At 40.9% G+C, this 26,412-nt stretch overlaps 2 protein-coding genes across 3 annotated transcripts in view; both read left to right on the forward strand.

The window, feature by feature from the left end:
• The window catches only part of egfra (epidermal growth factor receptor a (erythroblastic leukemia viral (v-erb-b) oncogene homolog, avian)), a 44,436-nt gene extending 40,377 nt beyond the window's left edge, over positions 1–4,059 (forward strand). For both annotated transcript variants that reach the window (XM_040019079.1, XM_040019088.1), the window contains 3 exons: positions 171–218; positions 342–435; positions 2,115–4,059. In XM_040019079.1, coding sequence (XP_039875013.1) covers positions 171–218; positions 342–435; positions 2,115–2,458 — 486 coding nt within the window. In that variant the 3' untranslated portion in view covers positions 2,459–4,059. The remainder of the gene's footprint in view (positions 1–170; positions 219–341; positions 436–2,114) is intronic.
• Positions 4,060–5,308: 1,249 nt separating this feature from the next.
• On the forward strand, positions 5,309–25,015 carry npc1 (Niemann-Pick disease, type C1). Its single transcript, XM_040019068.1, has 25 exons — positions 5,309–5,476; positions 7,980–8,111; positions 8,258–8,364; positions 8,706–8,851; positions 9,046–9,213; positions 9,344–9,593; positions 10,452–10,534; positions 10,639–11,006; positions 11,598–11,824; positions 12,153–12,253; positions 15,086–15,188; positions 15,274–15,463; positions 15,701–15,883; positions 16,381–16,495; positions 16,973–17,100; positions 17,398–17,532; positions 17,656–17,745; positions 18,009–18,199; positions 18,366–18,481; positions 18,907–19,036; positions 19,139–19,324; positions 20,033–20,264; positions 21,248–21,361; positions 21,535–21,697; positions 21,782–25,015. The coding sequence occupies exons 1-25, from the start codon at positions 5,399–5,401 to the stop codon at positions 21,862–21,864; spliced, it is 3,819 nt and encodes a 1,272-aa protein (XP_039875002.1). The 5' UTR covers positions 5,309–5,398; the 3' UTR covers positions 21,865–25,015.
• Positions 25,016–26,412: the final 1,397 nt, after the last annotated feature.

Here is a 26,412-nt window from a genome sequence, read left to right on the forward strand (position 1 = left end):
GCCTGCTTAATAAAATGTTAAACCTTCCTCTTCACTCAGTGGCTGCTTTATGGTTTATAGAGGATTATTTAATTATGTTATGGCTTCATAAAACACAATTTCCTGTGTCGCATTTGATGTGGCATCATCATTTGATGTTTAACAAAACGTTTGCCGTACCTATTTTTCAGAGCCTCAACAGCAGCATCGGGACGTGCCACAGCAGAACTGGCTTACTGGTGAGAATGCATTAAACCCTTATTATACCTGTAAAGAAAAGGATTTTTCTCTTTGTGCTGGCCTCTTTGCAATATTTTCACAGGGAGTGCCACAGCCCTGAAAACCTCTGATCTTTGTTACAGAACGGATTCCCGAGCAGAGATGGAAGCATGGCCCTGCGATATATTCCAGACCCCACAGACAAATTTCTCGATGAAGCCTTCCAGCCGTCTCCAGGTTAGTAACCTTCAACTAAATGCCATTACTTTTTAATTTAGTTCAAGAGAAATCTCAGCATGGCTTGCCTCTGTGTTCTTTGGGTGATTAAGTGAGGAAGGGGGACATCTAGTGGCCAACAAGTGTACTGCCCCCCTCTTCTTGTAATGCTATTAGCAGAACATGCAGTAACCCATGTATTGTTTACTGGTTACATTAGTGTTACCACTCAGATCTTTAGCCTAAGAACCTCTAGTGGGGAACTTAAAATGAGAAATGCTTAGCAATCAGGCATTAGATTTTATGAGCAACTATTATTACCATCTCCACTGGGATTTGACCGCTTCTTTTTGTCAGACGTTGTAAGGCTTTTGCATATGTGTCTTTAATGCTTATCAACCTTGACGTGCCACACCTATTCATGTCCCCTTGTCATTTTGGCTACTTGTGACTTTCATTATCCTTCAGCCTGTAAAACCATCTAGCATATAATGGCGCAATAAGAGTGTAAAATACTCAAAGAGATGCAGTAAAATAATCAAATTTAAGAAAACACCTGAAAATATGAAAGCAAATAGGATTATCCAAACCAGTTTCTTTGGAGATGAGAGGGAGGCAGGTGAGGCAGGGATGATGTGAGAAGTAGAGTAGCGAAGGGGGCTGACTTTAAATACCTGGGGTCGACCATCCAAAGATCAGACAGTGCACAAGAGAGTACAGGCAGAGTGGAGTGGGTGGAGACAAGTGTCAGGGGTGATTTGTGAGATAAGGACAGCAGTGTGAAATAGAAGGTTTACAGGATGGTGGTGAGACCTGCTATGATGTACGGTCTTAAGACGGTGGCACAGACAAAAAAAGGGAGGTGGTGCCGGAGGTGGCAGAGTTGAACATTTTCATCAGGAGTGAAAAGAATGGACAGGATTAGAAACGAGTGCATCAGGGGGACGGCTCAGGCTCGGAGACAATGCTAGAGAGGCTGGGCTGAGATGGTTTGGACATGTGCAGAGGAGGGATCGTAGATATACTGGACAAAGGATGTGAGAGATGGAGCTGCCGTGGATGTAATGAAAGAGGACACGGAGAGAGGGTTAGTGATGATGAGGATGATAGGGACAAGGTGAGATAGAGGCAGAAGAAGAAAAACAAGAAAAAGAAGACTTTCTGTGTTGGATAAAATGAGTCTTATTAATGCCTTTCTGCATAGATTTGTAGATTTGTAGCATTTTATCTTCAGAATCAGAATACTTTATTAATCCCTAAGAAAAGTATGTGGTTACAGTGGCTCCAAGATAATAAGAACAGTAACAGACTGAACTAAATTAAATAATACAATATATATATATATATATATATATATATATATATATATATATATATATATATATATAATATAAGTTACAAAATATAAGAAATAGCTCTAATATATGCAAATAGCTCAACGTAAAGATTACAGCATTATTTGGGAGCTTTCGGAAAAGACCTGCACTGATGGTTTCAGCTCGTGGCGCATCAAACCAGGGGTCTCTGCTGCATGTCATGACTCATCTTTTAGCCTTCACTCATGACATGTCTAAATAGTCAGTTGATCTAAAAAAATAAATACCCTACAGTGTGCGGCGCTCCTGTTATGATCATTACTTTTTTCCTATGGAAAGAGAAATTGTCTGGTGCCCTCGTTAATGTAAATGCCTTTCTTGCAGGCTACATGAACCAGAATCCCATCTCAGATGTGGTGAATCCTATCTATCAGCATCCCGGTCCACCTCGCACCCTTCTTCCCACCATCTCCTCGGACCATACGGAGACAGAATACCTGAACTACTTTAAGAACGGGGCCGCCGGACCAGAATATCTCAATGAGATTCTGTCCCCGGCCGTCCTCCCGCTCACGTCAAACGGCACGGTCCACAGCATTGAGAAATACCTGCCTCAGCAAAGCATAGACAACCCCGACTACCAACAGGATTTCACTCCCACCTTCAAGACCCACACCAATGGACACATACCGGCAGCGGAGAATGCAGAGTACCTGGGCCCGGACTGACTTAGTGGAATGTGACAAGAAATAAGAGACTACTTATGAAAGGCGTTATCTTCAGTATCTTGGCTGGATTGCTGAGTGGTACCACCCTACTCTGTCCTATCTTATGAAGTCAGCTGACAGTTTGAGCAGCATTGTTGGCATTCTTTCAAGTTAAACCAGTCTCATTCCAAAGACTTTTTTTTTTCACACCACCTCCAAACTACCAATGAGAACGACAAAAGTTGTTTCGCATGTCTCAGCTGACCTTAAGAGACCAGATAGACTCCACCTTTGTGACATACCTCCTGACAGGAAGAGAAACTCTCTTCTGAAAATGTGAGAAGTAGAAATGTGTAGATGCTATGCACAAAAGATGTTGTGCTCCAAATGTGTTGGTGGAGGAATGCTATTAAAAGCGTGTAAACACCTCCGGTAATATTTCAAGAACGCCGAAGCGGGCAGCGCAACCCAAAAAACACAACTTGAGGTACATGCATTGTAGACTCGCTAGTTAGAGGCTGTTTCTCTGTGGTGAAGTCAAAAAGATTAAAGGGAGTTTTTTTTTTTTTAAAAGATTCCCCAGAATTCCTTTGGCACCCCGCCTAGAGGATGAGTCAGATACCTTGGAATGTAGGGAATGTACAGTCGGCATAAAGGGGAATTCTGGTGAATTGTCATTTTAATGTGTGATCTTTATGTTCTAAATTAATTCTGTATGTATTAAAAAAGACTGTCGCATCACCTGGCATAGAACAAGAGAGCTGAGCTTCTTGTTTTTCCCTGTCATAACTATGTGGAGAATGTGATGGTAAATACAGCAAATGTTCCCGTTCGTCCTGCTGTGTTTTGTAGCTCAGAATCGGCAGCATTCTTGTAACATGAAGCATATTTGTGGAGACCCACAAAGCGAGATAGTCTGCGGTTTTTTATCAGTGTGTTATACTAAAGTCTGAGTATTAAGGAAGTCATTTGTAGCCCTCATGACTGAGTACTTTTCAGAAAACAGCTGGGGTTTTTTTGTTTTTGTTTTTTATTTTTGGCAAGCAAAAACCGCATCATAGATAGACAAGTTGGGGAAAAAACTCAGCAGCACCAGTTGTGATCTAGATATATAGTACGTTTGTCTTGTTTGTACCATGTTTGAAATGCTGGTTGACCTGTCTTAGGCCGTTTGAGTAAATTGTTTGAACTGTAGCAGTAGTTGCACTTCCCTGGGACATATTTTAGAGATGAATGTTTCTGACGCCCGCGGTCTGTTATTATCACCAGAACCCCTTTGGCTGGTTCCTTGTTGTTTCGCACAAAATGTTGACAGTGAATCTATGAATCTGTTCCTAGCTTTAAAGCCTTTTTTAGTCCTGCAGCAGCATTAAGCCTCGCAAATATTTATTCCTAGTTTTAAGGGAATATAGTTTTGTAGCAGCCTGTAAACCTACCTTTGCAGATTTTACACAGGTACATGTACAGGTAACAGTGTGTATGCTGTAATATAACCCGGCATGGTCGCCTGTAATTTATACTCAGTACACAGTTTTGTCATATCATATGTGAATATGCACTTATTCCTGAATTGTGATTATTTCATTCAAAAGTGTAAATGAATAAATCTTATTTTCTATGGACATGTCTCCTGTTTGTTGTTATTTCAGTGCAGCCTGAATGCTTTCCTGTTTCTGTTTTAGTGAAACAACGATGCATTAAGGTGTTCTGCTCACAGCTTTAAAGAGATCCGGACATCAAGATATGCTCTTGATTGAATTTTAGCTGTGTGCATAGACTAAAACATTCAATTTATTCGGCAGAACAAATGACAGGTTTATATGTCGCTTATGCACTTTTTTCTGTCCTAGCAGACGACTTTTGGTGGACCTCAAAAACTAGGAATGTGAAGGGAAACAGAGTCATTACAAAAAACACAAAAGGTTTTTTGCAGTACCAGGACATGAGATAAGGTAATGACTGCTGGGTTGTGGGCAGAAAAACTTGAAATTAAAACGTCAGCCTGCAGGAAAGAATTATTTAAATTAGATTTGCGACTGCAGAGAGCCACTAACATCACAGCAGGATCAAAGGTAAATTAAATCGTTTGGCTTCAGGGGAAATGTGGAAATATCCTCTGCTTTCTTGAAGTTTCTGTCCTGTCTTTGGACATTTCCAGAAGACATAATTATAACAGTAATGTAAAGCTGTTCAGGTGACACATGAGCCAGAACTCTGCCCTGTTTTGGTAAAATATTCAAACTTGTGTGTTTCAAAGGAATGCTGAAAACACATGTGGTTTGTGGTATCAGAATAAAATAGAAATGCTCACTTCCTGGTTGGCAGTGTTTAAAAATAGTTGGGAAAAGGAAGGCCAAGGAATGCCACATCAACCCCGGGACAAATCTTGAAACAAACAAACTCTTGGCACACATATTTACATAAAGTACAGTCTCTTTTTTAATGATTATATTTATGACATAGGTCAGGGTAGGGCTGTGAGTGGTAAACTGATACGGATGATTGACTACTGTATGATATGTTCCATAGATGTTAAAAAATGTTAGATTTTATTATAAGGTATATGTGGTTTCCCCTTATAAGCTAAGGTTAAATAATTTTTCTATTGTCTTAAAATAAGGTAAATCATTTATTATGTAAGCTGTAGCAAGAAGATGTCTATCACTACAACCCAAATGTATCTGACTCAAGAACACTCTAATCCCTAGTTTAATCATGTGAATTCACGTGAAGACAATAAAAAAAAAAAGGTAACGGGGATTATTAAATTAAATGGGGAAGTTCCTTTCGTGGCCTTCGTGGTGCAGTGGGTCATCTTCGTCGCTAGGGGGCAGCGCTGGGATAAATATTTATCTCCGCCCCAAATAAATATTGGGAGGAAGAAGAAGAAGAAGACAGTTGTGAGGAAATGTGAAGTTTACCTGAGCAAGTCAGTTGAATTTGATCGTTTCAGGCACCGAGATGGGGCTCATGGCAGGGAGAAGCTTCTTAAGTCTGCTCTTCCTCGTTATATTCCTGGCCGAGGGTTATTTTAGATCGGTAAGTTTGATTTAACCTCACCGCTCTCGTGACTGTTTAATGACTCAGCTCAGGCGTAGCTAGTGTTTGTTTATCAGTTGTCGAGGGAAACTCGGATTTAGGCTGAGTTAAGCTATTAAAAGTGTTCAACCTATTTTGCATATATTGAAGACAATATTAGCCGATAATTGGCTTAATGTCGGTTTGAACATATAGCTGGGGTTAGTACTGCTGCTTTGTGGCGGACTAACATGAGACCGGCGGTGCGTGTACAGGTTCCAGGTTCCAGGTTCAGCGAGTGTCGAAACCAGATTTGTGTGCTGACTAATGGCTCCCGAAATGTCATCACAGCTATGATAAATGTCGCTAAAATCTCAAGCCTGTCAAAGGGTGAACAAAACCTGCGAGTTAAAAGCTAGCTAGTTAGAAGGAATAGCTGTGGTGAAAAATTCGCTTTTTATTTGGATGTATCAAGTATTTGAACTACACGTCATGTAGCTGATGTAGTAACCGCGGAGCTGGTAAAAAAAAAATAGTGCAATGAGAGAATACAGACGCTCATGAAACTTGAAACTACTGGGGTTTATTTTGAGATTAACATCAATTCACATTAAAAAAAAAAAAGCACAGTTTTGTGTGCCAGCTTCAACTTCTGCATGTATTGATAAACGTTTAAATTACTGCATCTCCTTAAGAAATACCCATAAAATAATTTAAGATCAGTTTAAGAGATTTTTGATCAAAGCAGACAAAAAAAAGAATTTGTCTGTGATTTAATCAGATGTAGATAATGCTAAGCCTCCCAGCTCCTGACTGTCACTGCATTGTTTGCTCTCCTCATGATGTAATTAGGTCAGTCCACTGACTGCACTTTTTTGAAATCCTGCTAAAACACCAGAATCTGATTAATCATTACCTCTTTAGGATAAGATATCCTGACAGAAGCAGCAGGAATGTCAAAATCAGTGAAAGAGTATTGATTTGTGGCTGCTGTGGATGAAGCTGAAAGTATTTTAGCAAAGGCTCTGAGTGTGCATGGCTCCTGAGTTGAGGTGAATTTCTCTGAATATTCCCAGGCGGAGTTTTTGCTTTTTACCCTGAATTAACAAAACTTAATTTTGATAGATGCAGAGTTTGGTCACTAGCTCTGGCTGCACTTTCAATTTTTAGTGATATTCTAATGTCAAGTGTCATCTTCGCACCACAAGACACGAGTAGGACAAAGTGTGACAGGCTTTCCCATAAAAGTTTGTGGAGTAAGTGAATCAACTTCCTTAAGTTACTCATCGGAAAGCAAAAAGCATGTGAGAGCGCACTGATGCTGAATAAACAGAAAAAAAAAAAAGTTTAGTTTTAAATCTTTATGTAAGAGTATCTCTCCATGGTTGACTGATTGGAAAACAAAAACTGAGAAATGTGTCTGTCTGCTTTTCAAAGGGTATTCCTAAAAATACCAGATGAAAAGAAAACATGATTGCAGAAGTGAAGTGACTATTTTCAGACATACAAAGCACAAGATACTAGAAACACAGGAAATGAGACCCGGTCTGATATTTAACTCTGTTAAATGTCGTCTGCATCCAAATTTGTTAAATCCCCTTAAGCAGTTTCAATGAAAGTCACACAGTCTGCTGGAGGAAAAGCTGGCGGAGAGGAGTGAAAGCAAGGAAACCTCCCTCTATTCACTTCAGCTCTTCACCCTCTTGGAGGGATGACAGGAGAGGAACGGAGAGAGACAAATGTGGCCACTCTTTGCGTTTGTGTAAGGGAAGTGAGAATCTGCAGTCATGTACCGATGAACTCTCATTACTCTCAAACACAAATACAAGAATACATAAATGTGGCTCTGTTAAGGGGTGGTCTCTTTTCACACATATTTGAACGCTCGTAAGGGCCACCCACTTCTGCTGTGGCTCAGGAGGTAGGTTGGTGGATTGATTCCCCAGTTAGCCCCAGCCTGGGCACAATGCTGAACCCCAGTTTAAGTTGGTGTGTGCGAATATTAGACCTTATAGAAAAAAGTGATTGAGAGTGAGTGAGACGAATTTAAAAAAAAAAAATCACTGTGTAAGTGCTAGCATTTCTAACTGCTGCCACTGTTTCAAGTCTCGTTCCAACATCCTGAGTTGATATTTAATCTTGTAAACTTTTATCAATTACATTTAATCACAGTTTTAGTTTTTTGGTTGTTGTTGTTTTTTTCATAAATATCTGCAGCCCTCAAAGCACACTCATTCTGAAAGTCTTTGAGGCGGAAATGTATCTAAAGGAAGTCGGGTCATTGGTCTACAAAGTCATATGGTCTGCTGTAGCCTTTAGAGAAACTAAATGCGTCTGGGCTTTCTCTTTGCCCTCTTGGTTTTGACCATATCATCACTTGGTGAAAATTGAAGTTGAGTCACATGAGTTAAAAAAACAAAAAACATGTTGTACTGGACTGTGCAGCTGAAACGAGCATAAACTTGCACTGCAGTTTTCGCTGCGATCACTAAATAAATGACTTCTGATTTTCTTGTTTTACAAGTATCATGTTGCGGCCCATCACTGCGTGTGGTACGGTGAGTGCGGTAACTCGCCGGTGCCTGGAAAAAAGTACAACTGCAACTACACTGGTCCACCTAAGCCACTACCACCTGATGGTTATCTGCTTCTCACCGTACGTACAGCCCTTCGATGTTTTTTTGGGGGGGGGGTTCTTCTCTTATTGCTCACATTTTTTGACACCTAAAGCATCCCACAGGTTTCCTCTTACAGAAATCTTCTTATAAAGTGTTGTCATTCTCTTTGTGTTTGAATATGAAGGAGCTCTGTCCTGGGTACGACTATGGAAACAAAAGTCTCTGCTGCAACGTTGACCAGTTGCGAACCCTCAAAGGCAGTCTCCAGCTGCCACTTCAGTTCCTGTCTCGGTACGCAAAGATGTTATATAATAAACTGCCAGAACACATGACCTGCTTGACTTGGCATCGTTGTTCCCTTTTTTAAAAATTTCTGATGATAAACTCTGCAGTGGCACACACAGCATACTGACAGTCTTCCATGTTTCAAGTGTCAACGTTGCATTTTCCAGTTAATTGGTTTAGACATGGACTCGCTCAAAGGCCAAAGGAATTTCATTTTATGTCAGCATACTTTTGTTTTCTCCAAGAAACCTTTACAGACTCTTACACTTTAACTTGTTTTATTATTTTGTGAGTTATAGCAGCAAATCTGTTTCCTTGTTTCTGTCTGACTGTGCGGCTGCCTGCAGGTGCCCGGCGTGTTTCTACAATCTCATGAACCTCTTCTGTGAGCTGACTTGCAGTCCACACCAGAGTCAGTTTATGAATGTCACCAATATTACTGGCGAAGACGTAATGGCAGTGCAATACTATATTGGACAAACATTTTCTAACGGTGAGGTTTTTAGCCAGAATTCCCAGTATTGTAACAGTAGGGAGCTTGATCAGTTCTATACAAATTCTTGTGTAATTGTTTCATTTTTGGTGACTGATAATTATAACATTTAAATTTGGAGTTGACTTAATTATTTATATGCCACCTTTTTGTTTTTTGCCTTGTTTTTAAAATTGTCATTTGACTTCTGCCAGCCATGTACAATGCATGCAAGGATGTCCAGGCACCATCTAGCAATGTGAAGGCCTTATCTATTCTGTGTGGCAAGACTGCAGAAGCATGCAATGCTACCAACTGGATCCAGTTCATGTTCAATACCAAGAATCAACAGACCCCTTTTCCCATCGATCCAGTATTCACAGGTCAGTATTTTTCAAGTACTTTTTTTTTTTTTTTTTTTTTCTTCCCCAAAAGCAGTAGTTTTCTGAGTTTGAGTATTTTTAAGTGTCTGATCCCTCTATTGTCCTGTGATGTGCAATGTCTTTACTCTAGATGTCCCGTTGGCTGGTTACACTCCCATGAACAACAATACTTACGCCTGTAACGAAAGCCTGGACGATGGTTCAGGTCCGTGCTCCTGTCAGGACTGCGCCAAGTCCTGTGGCCCGAAACCCGTACCTCCACCGCTCCCGCCTCCATGGACCATCCTTGGTATCAATGCCATGGCTGTCATCATGTGGATCTCCTACATGGCTTTCCTGCTCATCTTTTTTGGAGTTCTTCTGGGAGTGTGGTGTTACAGGTAATGGAATTTTTTAGCTTTGAACACACACTGTATAGTTGGATGTGGAGAGATTTGTATGATGACACACTTCAAGGTTAAGCAGGGTTTTTCTGGTACGAGATAAGCCTTGAGGGTTGACTGCACGCGCATGATGGGTAAAGGCGATGACTGTGTGAAGAGGTTTGTGATGCTTTGCCAGGCCTTAACTGCAGCTGATTTCAGTTGTCAGGTTTTTTGTTTTTCTGCTTATGGTTTGGTTTTCATCTGGGGAAATACATCGTCACTCATGCTGATTTTGCGTTTGTCTGTCCAAAGAGTTGATGTGATTCTTTTAAATTATCACTACTGTTCAAAGGATCCTGCAAGCATCCACCACTTTTGCATTGAGTTGGAACTCGAGCCTTTTCAAGTTGCCACGTTTTGTGATTCATTTTATTTTTCCCATAAGTTTACCAGACTGTTTAGCCCACTCCTGATATTCTCTCTCTCATTCATTCACTCAAACATTCATATGAAAAGAGCAGGAACCTGTGTTGTTTTTACAGCATAGGAATTGTCTGATTTACTTGCCCTGAGAATTCATTTAGTCGCAACTTCCAAATGCAAATGCCACTCTCTGAAGTTAAGCAGGCAAAAGGTCATAAACTAATTGATCAAGCAAATTTAAAAAGAAAAAGGGCGGGGGGCAGAGTGCCGTGCACCTTGCTTTACATTGAAATTGTAACTGCATCTTATAATTCGTTGAATAATTGAAATAACAAATCTTTCTGATTGTATACTGTTGGTTCCTGTGTCAAGCAGTACATAATGTAGCTGAATATATTTCATAGTGGAAAACAGATTTGGATGATATCGTATGTTTGTCCTTCTTTGCAGGAAAAGAGCTATCACATCTGAGTATGGCCCCATTTTGGACAGTAATAACCCACTGTCACTTAACAGTGATGATCCTGATCAAGGTACAGCTATGAAATGTCATTGAGACTGCATAATTTCTCCAAATGTGTCTTAATGTAATTACCACACAGCCCAAACTAAGTTCTAGGTATTTCCTACCTTTCAGTAAATGCATCATGCTGTGAAATGCTGGGTGAGCGTTTTGAGAATGGCCTGCGGATGCTCTTCAGCTCCTGGGGTTCCTTCTGCGTGAGGCATCCATTTCTCATCCTCTTCTGTTGCCTGGTACTGGTGGGAGCCTCAGCTGGGGGCCTGGCCTACATGCGCATCACCACCGACCCCGTTGAGCTCTGGTCATCTCCCAAGAGCCAAGCTCGTCAAGAGAAGGATTACTTCGACAAACACTTTGGACCTTTCTTCAGAACTGTGCAGCTCATCATAACTACTCCACTCAAGCTCAATGAGACCTACAATCCGTATTTTGGAGGATCTTTCCCATTCGGTTCGGTTCTGAACAAAGAGCTCCTGCATCAGGTGAGTTGAAGTCAGACTGGTTTGAAAAAAAACAATTGGCCTGTATTTGTATAGCGCTTTACTTAGTCCCTAAGGACCCCAAAGCGCTTTACGCTACATTCAGTCATTCACCCATTCACACACTGATTTATTTTGGAAGCCTGTTCAGTCTACTTTGACTATTTTTGACACACATAAACTATATAGAAGTTTAAACAAAAGGTATTAACGAACCATCCAAATATTTCAATGAGGTTAGATATGATTTAATGCTCTACCAATGTACACAAGCGACTTTCTTATCTTCAATAAATAAATAAATACAGCACCATGGTGTCTCTGTTTTGAGCGTATCCTTGGCTAATATATTCCACATTAATGGCATTGGCTGAACATGCAGACTCACTCAGGTTTTCAACCAGAGACTGTTCTGCTGTGAAGCAACATTGCTAACCACCGAGCCACAATGCTGTCAGTGTGTAAATTCTGTAACAACGTCACTGTTTCCTTTGTTAGATAAAATGGAAGCTTTGCACGTGAAAAGCAAGAACATTTTTCATACGGTGGTTAAAAGGTTCTCCTTTCTTTTTCCATTTTCTTTCAACTTACCAGGTCCTGGATCTGCAGCTTGAAATTGAAGGCCTCGTAGCCTCATATAATCAAGAATCCGTTACCCTGAAGGACATCTGCTTGGCTCCTCTGGCTCCGTACAATGACAACTGTACAATTCTTAGTGTCCTAAACTACTTCCAGAACAGCCACGCTACACTGGATCACTTGATGGGAGATGAATTTTTTATCTGGGCTGACTATCATGACCACTTCCTCTACTGTGTCAGGTAAAAGTATTTGTATCTGTTTTATTGATAGATTTAGCCTTTACTTTTCTTATCAGCTTGTTTTAATTGCTGTCACATTTGTGTTGAATGTCTAAGAAATATTTTTAAAAGTTAAAAAAAGCAAACCAACAGTTGAAAAATGGCGCCTGCAGTTAACAAGAATCTCCTTTGTGCAGTTGAGGTCACTGAAAAAAGTGTCTTCTTAAAATAGTACACTCAAACTTCCTCATTCGCTGTCATGTGCAATAGATGTTTATGTGACGCAGATTTCTGCAAACCCTTACTGACGGTTGTCTTTAACCTAATTGTTTTCTCTTTGCTTGTGCAGTGCACCGGCTTCCCTCAACGACACCACTATGCTACATGACCCTTGTTTAGGCACCTTTGGTGGCCCTGTCTTCCCTTGGCTTGCACTGGGAGGATACGATGGTGAGTTGTGAAGTATATTCACATGACTTCGGTTTGACTTTTTTTTTTTTTTTTTTTTTTTTTTTTTTTGGGTAATTAATTTGAGTTGGGAGCATTTACAACTTCAATCAGAGCATGGGGGTTATACTGGCACAGCTTTGTATGTTAAAAGTTGTTTGAACGCCATCCTGGTAGTTAAACTGTTGCATTGGTGGGGGGGGGGAAACTTGCGTATTCACCAATTCTGAATTTTCTTTTAATGAAATTGTACATTTAAGTTGCATGCAACACGTTTCATAGAAAAGCAATTCTAAGTGCAAATCATTACTGCTGTTTGTCCCAGAACTGTGGGAATAGTTTTTTTTTCTCCCCTACAGTAGTTACATAATTGGTTTACAGCTTCTTGTATTATTCTTTTATTGAGTTTTACTGCGCTGAAAGAAACACTTTGGTCTTTGATCACTCACTGTACTCTGTGTATAAACTTTCCATTTGTAGCAGGGTGTGGAGGGCCTAAAGTGCCAAAAATTTGATTAGAAATTATAATTAAAAAAAAAAAAAGTGCCATGAAATGCATACAAAACAAACAATGAAAAAAGAAGAAAGATAATTCTGTGCAAGTTAAAAGCAGGAAAAATCCAACGGGGAAATAACATGTCTAAATTTCAGTGTTGTTAAGTTATAAAATATATAAATAGGTACTCCTTGGTGGCAGAGCCCCTGGTGTTGATGAGGTCCGCCCCGAGTTCCTGAAGGCGCTGGACGTTGTAGGGCTGTCTTGGTTGACACGTCTCTGCAATGTTGCGTGGAGATCAGGGGCAGTGCCTGTGGACTGGCAGACCGGGGTGGTGGTCCCCATCTTTAAGAAGGGGGACCGGAGGGTGTGTTCCAACTACAGGGGGATCACACTCCTCAGCCTCCCTGGGAAAGTCTATGCCAGGGTGCTGGAGAGGAGAGTTCGTCCGCTAGTCGAACCTCAGATACAGGAGGAACAATGCGGTTTTCGTCCTGGTCGCGGAACACTGGACCAGCTCTTTATCCTCTCGAGGATACTTGAGGGTGCATGGGAGTTTGCCCAACCAGTCTACATGTGTTTTGTGGACCTGGAGAAGGCATTCGACCGTGTCCCTCGGGGTGTCCTGTGGGAGGTGTTGCGGGAGTATGGGGTGTCTGGCCCATTGCTACGGGCCATTCAATCCCTATACAACCGTTGCAAGAGCTTGGTTCGCATTGCCGGCAATAAGTCGGACTCGTTCCCGGTGGGTGATGGGCTCCGCCAGGGCTGCCCTTTGTCTCCGGTTCTGTTCATAATTTTTATGGACAGGATTTCTAGGCGCAGCCAAGTGGCGGAGGGCTTTCGCTTTGGTGGCCTCAGAATCTCATCTCTGATTTTTGCGGATGATGTGGTTCTGTTGGCTTCATCGGGTGAGGGCCTCCAGCTCGCACTGGAACGGTTCGCAGCCGAGTGTGACGCAGCGGGAATGAGGATCAGCACCTCCAAATCTGAGGCCATGGTTCTCAGCCGGAAAAGGGTGGAGTGCCCACTCCGGGTCGGGGATGAGTTCCTGCCCCAAGTGGAGGAGTTCAAGTATCTCGGGGTCTTGTTCGCGAGTGATGGGAGAAGGGAGCCGGAGATCGACAGACGGATTGGGGCTGCGGCTGCAGTTATGCGGACGCTGCACCGGTCAGTCGTGGTGAAGAGGGAGCTGAGTGTAAAAGCGAAGCTCTCAATTTACCGGTCGATCTACGTCCCTACCCTCACCTATGGCCACGAGCTGTGGGTAGTGACCGAAAGAACGAGATCGCGGATACAAGCGGCGGAAATGAGCTTCCTCCGAAGGGTGGCTGGCCTCTCCCTTAGAGATGGGGTGAGAAGTTCGGCCATCCGGGAGGGGCTCAGAGTAGAGCAGCTGCTGCTCCACATCGAAAGGAGCCAGCTGAGGTGGTTCGGGCATCTGGCAAGGATGCCCCCTGGGCGCCTCCTGGGCGAGGTGTTCCAGGCATGTCCCACCGGGAGGAGGCCCCGGGGCAGACCCAGGACACGCTGGAGAGATTATATCTCTCGGCTGGCCTGGGAACGCCTTGGTATTCCCCCGGACAAGCTGGAGGAGGTGGCTGGGGAGAGGGAGGTCTGGACCTCTTTGCTTAGGCTGCTACCCCCGCGACCCGACCTCGGATAAGCGGATGAAGATGGATGGATGGATGGATGGATGGATGGAAATTAAAAAATAATAATAATAGTACTACAGTGCATGATTGTTGTAGAAGAAAATGTATGTCTGGCCTTCCAAATGACTGATTATATAATTCATTAATACCTACGTTAATTTTATTTTATTCATTTTATGTTGTAATATTTTGTTGGAGTTACCAGGGAAGGATAGGTTTTGTAATAACTTTAGAGGGGACAGCTCAGGTTGGAGACAAGTATCGGGGCGAGGTTTAGATGGTGTTGGGCTATGTTGCAGTTGTAGTAGTGTTGATTCAGAATAAACTGTGGCATTGCATTTATTATAGTGTAGTGCAACATCATTAGAACTGATCTTGTACTACAATTAGAAAATGAAAAACAAATGACTTAAGTACTAATAGCAAGAATATGGAGCATTACTAGATCTGAAATGTTGCATCCAAATAAAGCCTAAATCAAAAGTAAGAACAACTTCCCATTTTTGTCTTCAGCCAACTGTGACGATGTAATTTAGAAGCCATTTTAATCTGTACACTTTTTCAAAAGGAACATTAAGCAATAACTGTCAGTTCAGTAATCCTAATTATTATGATTGATAAATGAGAAGCATTTTAAGTGGTTCATGCATCTTGTTTTTCGTTTTCCTTCTTTCCCCACTACAGACACAAACTACAACAATGCCACTGCGCTCGTGATCACTTTTCCCATCAACAACTATTTGAATGATACTGTCAGACTGGAGAAAGCTCGGGCATGGGAAAACGAGTGAGACAACAAACGATCAATAAGCTCACGGTAGCTCAAGATGCTGCTCGTACGTTAACATCTGGGTTTTTTGCTTCCATTTCAGGTTCATCAAATTTATGAAGAACTTCAGCAACCCCAACCTGACCATCGCTTTCAGTGCAGAGAGGAGCATTGAAGATGAGATCAACAGAGAGAGCAACAGCGACATCAGCACTGTGGTCCTCAGCTATGGCATTATGTTCATCTACATCTCCCTGGCCCTGGGTCACATCCACAGCTTTAGAAGAGTGCTGGTAAAAATTAAATTCTTTTTCTTCACTGTGCATGTGCTTTTAATGATCAGTGAACATAATCCATGCCTGAAATAGTTTGACACATTATGCTTTGTAACTCCTCCTTCCTGTTTGTGACCATAGAATTTAACACATGACTTTAATTTAGCTAAACTGGATCAACATGATTGGCGGCTTTTTTTCTAGTCGTGCATAAAGTGTGCACATAATGGGCTTTTTATACTTTTGCCCCTACAGGTGGACTCTAAGATTTCCCTGGGTATAGCAGGTATCCTGATTGTGCTGAGCTCTGTGGCCTGCTCACTGGGGATCTTCAGCTACTGTGGTGTCCCACTAACGCTCATTGTGATTGAGGTCATTCCCTTCCTTGTGCTGGCTGTTGGAGTGGACAACATCTTTATCATAGTACAGACATACCAGGTAAGCTCTTTCAATCCAGTCCATTAAACTGACACATAATTAACAAGTGGTTTGCCATATAATGTGGTGCTACTCTAGACCTTTATTAATATTAAATATAAATTATTGTCCAGTTTTCTGTCTCTCTATTATGTTTTTTTATTTTTTATTTTTTTTATTTTCTTATAAGCATAACTAAACGTTCAGATAATGAGGTCAGCTTATCTGCAAGTGATCCATGTTTGCCAAAAGGTCAGTCAGGCTGACAGTCAAGTCAGAGTAAAGAGGGGGTGGTCTAAATAGAAGGGGAGATAAGATGGCATGTTTCAGATGGATGATAAACTGAGGGGCTGCGCTCAAGCCCAGTGTAAGATTAATAAGGATTATTTCGGACGGTGAATCATGTTAAGCTACTCTGGTGAGTCCAAGAATAGAAAAATGGAGCTGTAAATAAAAATGGGACCCTTTTGTACCAGCTACGTGTACTAAATTGGTTCTTCGTTTGTATTTTCGAACAGAGGGATGAGCGGATGCCACAGGAAGAACTCCACCAGCAGATCGGTCGTATTCTTGGAGACATCGCCCCAAGCTTGTTTCTGTCCTCCTTCTCTGAGACTGTCGCCTTCTTCCTGGGTAAAATAGATCGGTTATTAAATTTTCCTTTATTACTACATCAAGTACACAGACAGCTCTCAGATCAAACTGCTCTTTTTATCATCAATACCTACCCTGACATAGTGTTCATACAACAGTGATTGTATAATAAATGCTCTGTAACACTGTTTGTACTGATGGGACTATTTCAGATCTCTAACAACTGAGTCACTTGGCAGTGACGGTGCTATTTATTTCACTCTTCTGACTGTATGCCAAGGCTGTGTAACGCTGATTGTCTGAATCTTGATTCTAATAGTGTTTGTTTCCATTACACTTATTAAAGCCATTAAAAGCTAGAATAATTTTTTTTTTTGTTTTGTTTTTTTTTTTTTTTTTTTTATTTAATTTTTTTTTTTTTTATTTGGTCCGAATTGTTGCCATGGCCACAAAACGTGTCAAAGTGCCCTGGTGAGTCACATACTGATAAAATAATCTTTTCTTTTTCTTTTCCAGGAGCGCTGTCCAGCATGCCAGCAGTCAGGACGTTCTCCATGTTTGCTGGCTTGGCTGTTTTTATTGATTTCCTTTTGCAGATCAGTTGCTTTGTCAGCTTGCTCGGTCTGGACGCTAAAAGGCAAGAGGTGAGACGATCATATGAACAGAGTTATAGATTTACAGACTGAGGGTTTATGGAGATGTTTTGCCAAATATTTAAGCTGAAAGTTTCAGTCCCAGCAAACTCTTAATCTAATTTTGAGGAGATTTAAAATGAAATTGGTGCAGTGATGTCTCTTCTTATTGTTCAAATTTCCTAGTGGAGTTTGGAGTGTATTTGAATCTCAATAACAAATGTTTGAGTGCATATTCTTGATAGTTTCAGACTAGGTCAGTAGTGGTAACGTACACTTATCAAATGCTTTGTTGTTTGTGTCTAATAGAGGAACCGACTTGATATCTGCTGCTGCGTGACGCTGCCAGAAGGACAGGAAATCAAAACAGATGGCTTCCTGTTCCAGTTTTTCAAGAAAGTCTTCGCCCCATTCATCCTCACAGAGTGGGTGCGACCGGTCATAGTGAGTACCTCAGTGCAGTCATGCACGCCTGCCTTTTAATAATTAGCTAAAAAACAGGTTTTTGGGTTTGATTTGAAGAATTGTTTATCACGAGCATGCATTCATGATCATTGTTATTTATAGGTGGCAGTGTTTGTGGGAATGCTCTCCTTCAGTATTGCTGTGGTGAATAAAGTTGAGATCGGACTGGACCAGAAATTATCCATGCCGGATGTAAGTTTTATGTACACCATTTCAACCATTTTGATACTTTTGGAAAAGTTTGTCTACAGGTTGATTGTAGCAACACTCAGCAGTGACATTGAAATTTGTAGTCTGGTTAGTTTGCTGCTTAGTCATTCAGGAAGCTAAATCATGCATGTAATGTGTCGTCATTTCTCACAGCTGTGTGTGTGTGTGGGGGCATGGAACAAGCATGATATCTTGTCTCACATCCTTTTTCCTGCGGGCAGCTCTGACAGTTTCTTTCTCTCTAGGACTCGTATGTATTGCAGTACTTCAAGAACATGAGCGAGTATCTCCACACTGGAGCACCTGTTTACTTTGTGGTAGAGGAAGGTCTCAACTACAGTAGCCCAGAGGGTCAGAATGCTGTGTGTGGAGGGGTGGGGTGTAACAACAACTCCCTGGTGCAGCAGGTCTACACAGCCTCACTTATAAGCAACTAGTAAGTTTGAGCTGAGGATGACATGAGCTCCTGATCCAACTGTTTAAGTGTTTGTGTAAATTAATATATCAATTGCTAAACTTTAGATCCTGCAAAGGTTTTGAAACCTGTCTGCTTTGATGTTGTGATGCCAGAGCTATTTATTTATTTGTTCTTCTGCTTATAGCACAAGCATTGCCAGCACACCATCCTCCTGGCTGGATGACTACTTTGACTGGGTGAAGCCTCAGTCCACCTGCTGTCGGTACTACAACACCACCGGGGCCTTCTGCAATGCCTCCGGTAAAGTTTTATTCAGTGCTTTGAACGCTTATTTCATAACCCCATAACCCTGCCGTTACAATGGGCCAGTCTGGCCAAAGGTTTTTATTTCTAGTTCTTCATATGAAACAATGGCTGTAAAACATATAATCCATGCCAAAACAACAAGGCAATATAAGAACTCAAACGGTTAAAGTAAGGTGCATTACATTTTTCAGAACAAAAACAAAAAACAGGTGCAGGAATCTGTATCCATGGTGATGATAATGGTAATCTTAGTAATAATGTTGACAGTGTGATCTGTATATATTGTATGTTAATCACTTCTATGTTGTATATCAGACTTTCCAAAACATTCACTTGTTACTTTATTAGTTTTCAGTTCTTGTGTTTTTTGTCACAATAAATGTGCAGAATTATATGTACTGATTAATGTATTTTTCCAGTGGTGAACTCGTCCTGTGTATCCTGTCGGCCGATGACTCCCAGTGGAAAAAAGAGGCCTGAAGGAGAAGACTTCATGCACTTTTTACCCATGTTCCTGTCTGACAACCCCAACCTGAATTGCGGAAAAGGGTAATTTTAAAGCTCTGTCGACATCTCCTCCTTCTATTGAAAGCACTGTGTACCAGTTTTGTTGTGGATTATGATGTTTCACTTCTTCCCATATTCCTCTAGTGGCCATGCAGCCTATGCTGCCGCAGTTGACCTGTATCCCAACAACACAGGGGTAGGAGCCACGTACTTCATGACTTACCACACCATCCTAAAGGAGTCCTCAGACTATATAGAGGCTCTGAAAATGGCTCGAATCCTGGCCAAAAATATCAGTCAGTCCATGGACCACAAAGTTTTCGCCTACAGGTAAGACCTATCGTATCAACCTGCCGCGCATATATATATATATAAATCATTTTATAGTTCTTTATTAAAGTTTGTTCCAAATGAAAAGTTTTCAGTTTCAGCCACTGTTTTCTGGTTTATGGTGGTGTATGCTGAATTTTTTGAACTGAAACTTTAGGGTTATCAGAGGTGGGGAAGTAGGTTGTAGATAAACACACAGCAAAGAAAACAACATTGCAATACAATACAGTAGAATTTTATTTATATAGCAGATTTAAAACCAAAGGTAGACCAAAGTGCTTCACAATAATGCAATAAGTTATTGATATAAAGCATTAACGAAGTACAAAAACAGGTGGGAAGCACTAATTAAACCAGGAGTGGGGGCTAAATAAAATGGGTACCGCACCTCAGGGTCAATTCAAAATATAAAAATATTATCTAGGAGGAATAATGCAGTGAAAGGTTAACATTAACATGCAGATGTTTGACATCAAAGCGTTTTCTGTTCTCTACAAATTTCACTTTATTTTTTATGAAATTACATTTGCTGTTTGTCAGAACAGGATGATTGGTAACTAGTTTAAAAATGCAATGTAATAAAGCGACAGTTCCTTGTTGTTTTTAAACATATAGACCAATATTTCAATACAAGTATTAAACACAAACTCTTTTATCTATTGAGATAACAGTTTATTGCTAACTAATGTGTCTTCTCCTCCTTTGCAGCGTCTTCTACGTGTTTTACGAGCAGTACCTCACCATCATGAATGACACGATTCTGAACCTGTGCGTCTCGCTGGCAGCCATATTTGTGGTGACGACAGTGCTGCTGGGCTTCGAGCTGTGGGCAGGCGTGCTGGTCAGCATTACCATCGCGATGATTCTGGTCAACATGTTCGGTGTCATGTGGCTGTGGGACATCAGTCTCAATGCAGTATCACTTGTGAACCTGGTTATGGTAAGAGCACCTTGAATTCACTGGACTCGGAGTTTAGGTTTGATAGAGTGAGCCTGTTTTACACTGTAATCATGTGAAAGTCTATCATTTAACCAAAATATCCACTTTAATACAGTGGAAAACCAAAAAGCTTTGTATTTTAAACCCAGATTTTGTTGATTTTGTTTTCTATTGCATGCTTTTCACAATACAGTAACAACTAATCCTAATATACTGGTTCATTGAGCGTTAAGTGTTTTATATAGGTGTTGTTTTTTGTGATATTATTAAAGATATAACCTTTAATAGCTCAGTCACAGTAAAAGAAAAATGCCGATTTTTTTTTTTTTTGCAAATAGGAGTAAAATCTGCACTGAATTCTTTATTTTATTTTTTTTTTACTTTAACATCCAGCAACTCATTGTAAGCAGTTCCAGCAGCTACTTGAGTCAATTGCACAGATTGCCTTGTGGGAGGCAACCTGTCTTCAAACAATCACAGTCTGACTGCAATCAGTGAGACAAATTTCCAAAGAATTCTCTCACTGTTAAACGCCTATAGATTGGCAACACATCTTTGCAATCAGTGATCCCGGTGGCTGCCAGCTTGACTGTGTTCTCGTTATATTTGTATATAAAAGCAAGGTTGCCATGGCCGATGTCATTTTGTGCTGCTGCCTCCAGCCACTGTTTCCCCAATTGTTACTGTAGAATAGGTGAAATGGAACACAATGTAGGTGTAGTCAAGTTTTGTTCCTGTTTGCATCTGGTTCACACGCTGTACCCTTTAAACTGGGACTGTTTACATTTTCAGTCCTCCAATCAGGGATTTTGTCTTTGCAATGTAACAGTGTCCCTAAAGGTTTGCAGATGTGTTGGCAAAGTAATATGTTGTATTAATTAAAAAAAAACAACAACACAAAAACATTAGAAAACCTCACACAGAATAGAACTCCTGAATGTTCATGTTGGTGGTGCTGAGGTGTTTCCTGTCCTCTGTTGCAGAGCTGTGGGATCTCGGTGGAGTTCTGCAGTCACATCATGCGAGCCTTCACCGTCAGCGTGAAGAACAACAGAGTGGAGCGTGCTGAGGAGGCCCTAGCTCACATGGGCAGCTCAGTAAGTTTTTCACCTCTCATTAAATCCACAAGAGGGCGTCGTATTATGATCTCTTTTGGCTTAAAGAATAATTTTGGCACTTTGGTAATGCAGTTCATAAAAACTGCTAGATGAAAGGGTCACGTTTACTTTTAATTATCACTGCCTCATGTAACTTTTTCCTCTTTCTGCAGGTTTTCAGTGGGATCACATTAACAAAGTTTGGAGGCATCTTAATTCTGGCACTTTCCAAGTCGCAGATCTTCCAGGTCTTCTATTTTAGGATGTACTTGGCCATAGTGCTGCTGGGGGCGGCGCACGGCCTCATCTTCCTCCCTGTACTGCTCAGCTATATAGGTCAGTAATGCGGTAAATAGAAGAAACAAGTGCACCAATATAGAGGCTGTTTATACTGACTTTAACGTGTTTGACTCTTCACAGGTCCGTCAGTGAACAAAGCAAAGGTGTTTGCCGCTAAGAAGCGCTGGTCTGGCACAGAAAGGGAGCGCCTACTCAACTACTAGCAGCTTGCTTGAGCCAGTGAACAATGAACTAACTATTTGTCTGTGAGCGACGTGCGTGGGTGTGAGCGCGAGCAATTTCTGTGACCACTGACGCACTCGTCGTCATTGCCACTACTATGCATGGATTCACTCAGGAATATACTTTGGGAATGGGAGCGCCAGAGGCCTTGCCCGAATACATACTTACCGAACTTCCTCCGAAGACTTTGGATCCCACCAATCCTCCTCCTTCCTCTTCTGCCTACTCACACTACAGGATAAGTATGACTTCAGAGTTTGAAGCTTGAGCAACCTACCACAGAACAGACACTTTGTCAGTCTGAATGTGGGAGATTCACCACCCCCGGCATCATTTTACAGACAAACCCTCAGTCAGTTCCAAATGGTGCGTGTGGTTCTGATTCGAGAAAACTAAAAAGGGTGATATTGGTTACTTTTATTATAAATGTATATAACCACAAAAACATGCAAATGGATTTTGTCAAAGCAGGACTTTTATATAGCTATTTGATATTATACAACATTAGAGCTAATGATGATAATGGCATCACAGGCTCTTATGATATCTGGCATTAGCATGAATCATAACTTCAGCTTCACATCACACAAAACAACACATCAAGCAAATAATGATCCACCACATTTTCCAATTCCAGCGATTTGACCCCAGTGGGCTGCGTGTAAACATCTAAGGTTAATCAGGTTTAACAAAGCAATACAGAAACTGCAGCTCACACTATGCTTAGCAGCAGCGTTAAAGAAAGACGACTTTTTCTGCATCTGGTGGATATAAACGCCATCAGTGTTGAAACACTGTGACACAGAGCCCAACCAAAACATTCCATATATGTGCATTCCGCATTGTTTGCTTCCACATTGGTAGTTGTCGCTTTTTACTTTCAAACCTGCTTATTTATCTTTAGTGCCTCAAGCGACTGCAGATGTGGATTGTTGGACTTAAATGCAGCCAGAATGCATGTTGATGCCAGGTGCAAAGGGAGCCATGGTGCTTAGAACGGTTTTATATTGAAGTGTTTAGATACAGTTACAGTGCAACGTGTTGCACCAAGAAGGTGGAGAGATGCGGCTTCACATTCAGCCATGAAAAAGCTTTCACAGGACTGAATTAAAATACACTTTATTGTGCTGTGCTCATCTAGGGTCATCCCTTCACCTTTTAATTTATTATGTAGTTGATTTTTAACTATTAAAGTTTTGTTACCATGCATTACTGTCTTAGAATTCCTTCTGGTGTCCTTTTAAAAACAAAAACAACTAATTTGTGGGCACTCTGAAATTGTAACTACATTCCAGGACCTTGTTCACTTGCTTCACCCAGGTCACAGCACGTCTGATACGGGTGATGGTGTCTCTCCACTAAAGGAGGTGAACTTTTTTTTTTTTTTTTTTTTTAACACCCATGGTATGCTCTGCTGACACCATTGATACCTCCCATTGCTTCCCATTTATGGTTCCATGTTTGTTTTTTAGTGATGCAGTGATATTGTTTGGAATTTGAACTGGATATGAAGAATGCTTTTGCACAGCTGATGTAATCATTAATAATGAATTGTGGTGTTTTTGTTTTCTTTTAATAGAGCTGTGCTTTAACACAGTTAATCGCGTCTAAAATGATGAATTTTGTTGTCAAAACTGAATTTAACAAACCTTTGGGATTCTTAAGTTTCTAAATATTTTAAAATAAAATAAATAGTACTTTTAAAAATACTGCAGAGCCTACTTCATGTTGTTTTCAGAGTATATGCTATAAATCTTGCTGATGTAGCTTTTTGTTGTTGTTGTTGTTTTTCATTATTTTCAGTGCTGTGAACTGTAACTGTAGCAGACGCTAATGTAGCATAACCCACTCAGTAAATGTAGCTGAGGCTGCTCAGACTGACCACTGTGTGGCGCCTGAATCCATGCACTGAGCTCTGTCTGCATCACGCTCTCAGTTATGTAGTGGAAGTGACCTAATTTTTATGGTTTGCAGAGACGCGGTCCTGCAGTGCTTTTAATTAGTCAGTGAATTAGTTTTCTGCATGTCACTATTTCACAGCTACACAGACGTCTTAATGGAGTTGATTGTTTAGCATCTAAGTTTTGCAGCTTTTTGGAAATCAACACCAACACTTCGGGGGCCATCAGTCACAGTCGCATCCCATTTGAAAGCAGTTGCCAAACCTAGAGCTGTCTTCTTCCTGCCAGCATGTGTTGTTGTGACTGTCTGTCGAGCACTGTTGTCACACAATCCTCCAGCTCATGACTTATTTATCCACTGCCCCGTGAGAGCAGGGAGTGTTCTTTGAATCAGGCAGACAGGTTGTCGGAGTACTATTATGTAAGACGTGCGAGGCTTGCCTCTCACTGGACTCTGACCTGTCCTCATCTTTCATTATGACAGAGACAGATGTGCACAGTAAGGTTATTTTAGAAAAACAGGAAGCATGGCAAACATTTCGCTGCAACCCTTTGTGTGTGTGGCTAAAATCAGCTGGTGTGAAATTATTTCCTCTGCACTACTGTACAAGAATCTCTTAAATACGAGACAAATTTTGCTGGTAGTAACGCCCAGAATAGATGATGACTCATGATTATTCCTGAAACCCAAAACCTGAAACTAAAGTGAAAATCGAAAATTGTGGTCTGGAATTGAAACTAAAGATTAGTTGATTTACTAGTGTGATTGTAATCTATAATTTACCGGCAGCCCAATAAAATTCTAGTTATTATTACAGCTGCTGAAAAGTTTGGGTTACCCATGTTTTGTTTTTTCAAAAAAGAGAAGCACGTTTGTTTTTATCTAGCTACATTAAATTGATCAAAAATGTACATGACCATGATTAACAGTGTCATTCATGACACATTGTTTATAATTTGTAATGTAAGCTTGTGTTGGCACAACTAAAGCTGTTTTACTGATTAAAGAAGCAATAAAAAAGGGTGGTGTTTTTCTGCAACTCATCAGCATTTTTAAGCTTCTAACAGATGAAGGTTGCAAGCAGGAAACTCAATTAAAGCCGAAGCTTCCATATTTACTACTCCCTGCAAAAACCAGCACAGCTTGGCTCTGATAACGTTTCATTAAGTTAACCCTTGAGGTGTCCGTTTGTCAGATTAGAGAGTCGGGGATCCTGATAAACCTCTGGGGGAAAAAAAAAAAAAGAGCCAAAGTTGTTTTCTACTGCTCTGCTCTGTCTGGAGCCAGTGTGCACGGTTTCGTCAAAGGTCTCAAGTGTTTTTAGCCATTCTCTTCATCTCTTACAATAAACGATAGAACAAAATGTTTCTGAAGAAATTTCTTCTGTTTTTGTTTTTTTTTTTTTTTGTTTGTTCATTTTTTTTGGTTTTCCCTGAATAGATTTTGGACATCGAAATTTGTTGCATCTTAAGATTATTCTTCAAGTCAATCAGCTTTTTAACATGCTAAACCAGGGGTGGGCAATCTCAGTCCACGAGACCTGGTGTCCCTGCAGGTTTTAGATGCGTCCTCGAACCAACACAGCGGATTTAAATGGCTAAATTAGCTCCTCAACATGTCCTGAAGTTCTCTCAGAGGCCTGGTAACGAGCTAATCATGTGATTCAGGTGTGTTGACCCAAGGTGAGATCTAAAACACCGGCCCTCGTGGACTGAGATTGCCCACCCCTGTGCTAAACAATGATTGTTGGTTTAAAAAAAAAAAAATGGGTCTAGTTGTGTATATTTTCTAATAACCACTTATATTTCATCTTTGCAATACCATCTACTTTTTGTGCAAAGTGTGCCAGCTCACCTAATCGCAAATCTACTCGAGGTAGATTTCATTTCTGTGAAAGGTTACAGTATGTTGTGTAAATCCCCCACATACAAAGTCACCGGGGATGATTTTATTATTTTAAAAAAAATCTCATTGTATAATTTGTACTGTGACACTGACTGCTGTCTGGGTGAAGGTGACTCTGGATTATCAGCAGCTGGAAACTATATTATTTTTTTCTTAGGTAACAGGACTATTCTACAAAATAATCTGTTAGCTAATACTGACTGTTTTTAACACAAGTGTATCCTGGTAGATTTTAAATTCTGAAATGTCATCTATCACCATCGCATCTGCTTTCAAAGATCAAACATAAAGCCTCGTCCTTGAACTCGCACTGGAGCGTCCACTCAACCTACTTAAAAAGTTGATCTGTGTGTCCATCAATAAATAAGTGGAAGAAGCGTTTAATGACCTGCTTTGCGTCACTGGTTTTTTGTTACAGTGGGCTCAGTTGTCCCTGAAATAGACTCTTGGGGTGGAACAAAAGAGATTAGGTAGCCTCGTCAAACATGAGGAGAGGATCAGAGTTTTAGGTCTGCCTGCAGAGTTTTCCCCTCCTGACCGTGCAGCAGCATTAGAAAAATAGCACAGTGGTTACTGAAAGATGAAGCAGATGTGAACAAAGAGACCACCAAACTCGCTGCTCAACAGTAATTTGCCTCAATCCTTAGCTTTCATCGTTTCCTTGTTTACAAACTGTACATGATGGAAAAGCCCTGAGTCACTGTATCATGACAGGAAAGGGG

This window comes from Simochromis diagramma, unplaced genomic scaffold (genome assembly GCF_900408965.1).
Source record: "Simochromis diagramma unplaced genomic scaffold, fSimDia1.1 OVJJ01000205.1, whole genome shotgun sequence".
Lineage (NCBI taxonomy): Eukaryota > Metazoa > Chordata > Actinopteri > Cichliformes > Cichlidae > Simochromis > Simochromis diagramma.

Bases quoted from the DNA above. Each gene is read 5' to 3' on its own strand.
- npc1 (XM_040019068.1), top strand. From the start codon at position 5,399: ATGGGGCTCATGGCAGGGAGAAGCTTCTTAAGTCTGCTCTTCCTCGTT. The intron at 8,112-8,257 runs GTACGTACAGCC...TTGAATATGAAG, and splicing joins ATGGTTATCTGCTTCTCACC to GAGCTCTGTCCTGGGTACGA. The intron at 19,325-20,032 runs GTAAGACCTATC...CCTCCTTTGCAG, and splicing joins CACAAAGTTTTCGCCTACAG to CGTCTTCTACGTGTTTTACG.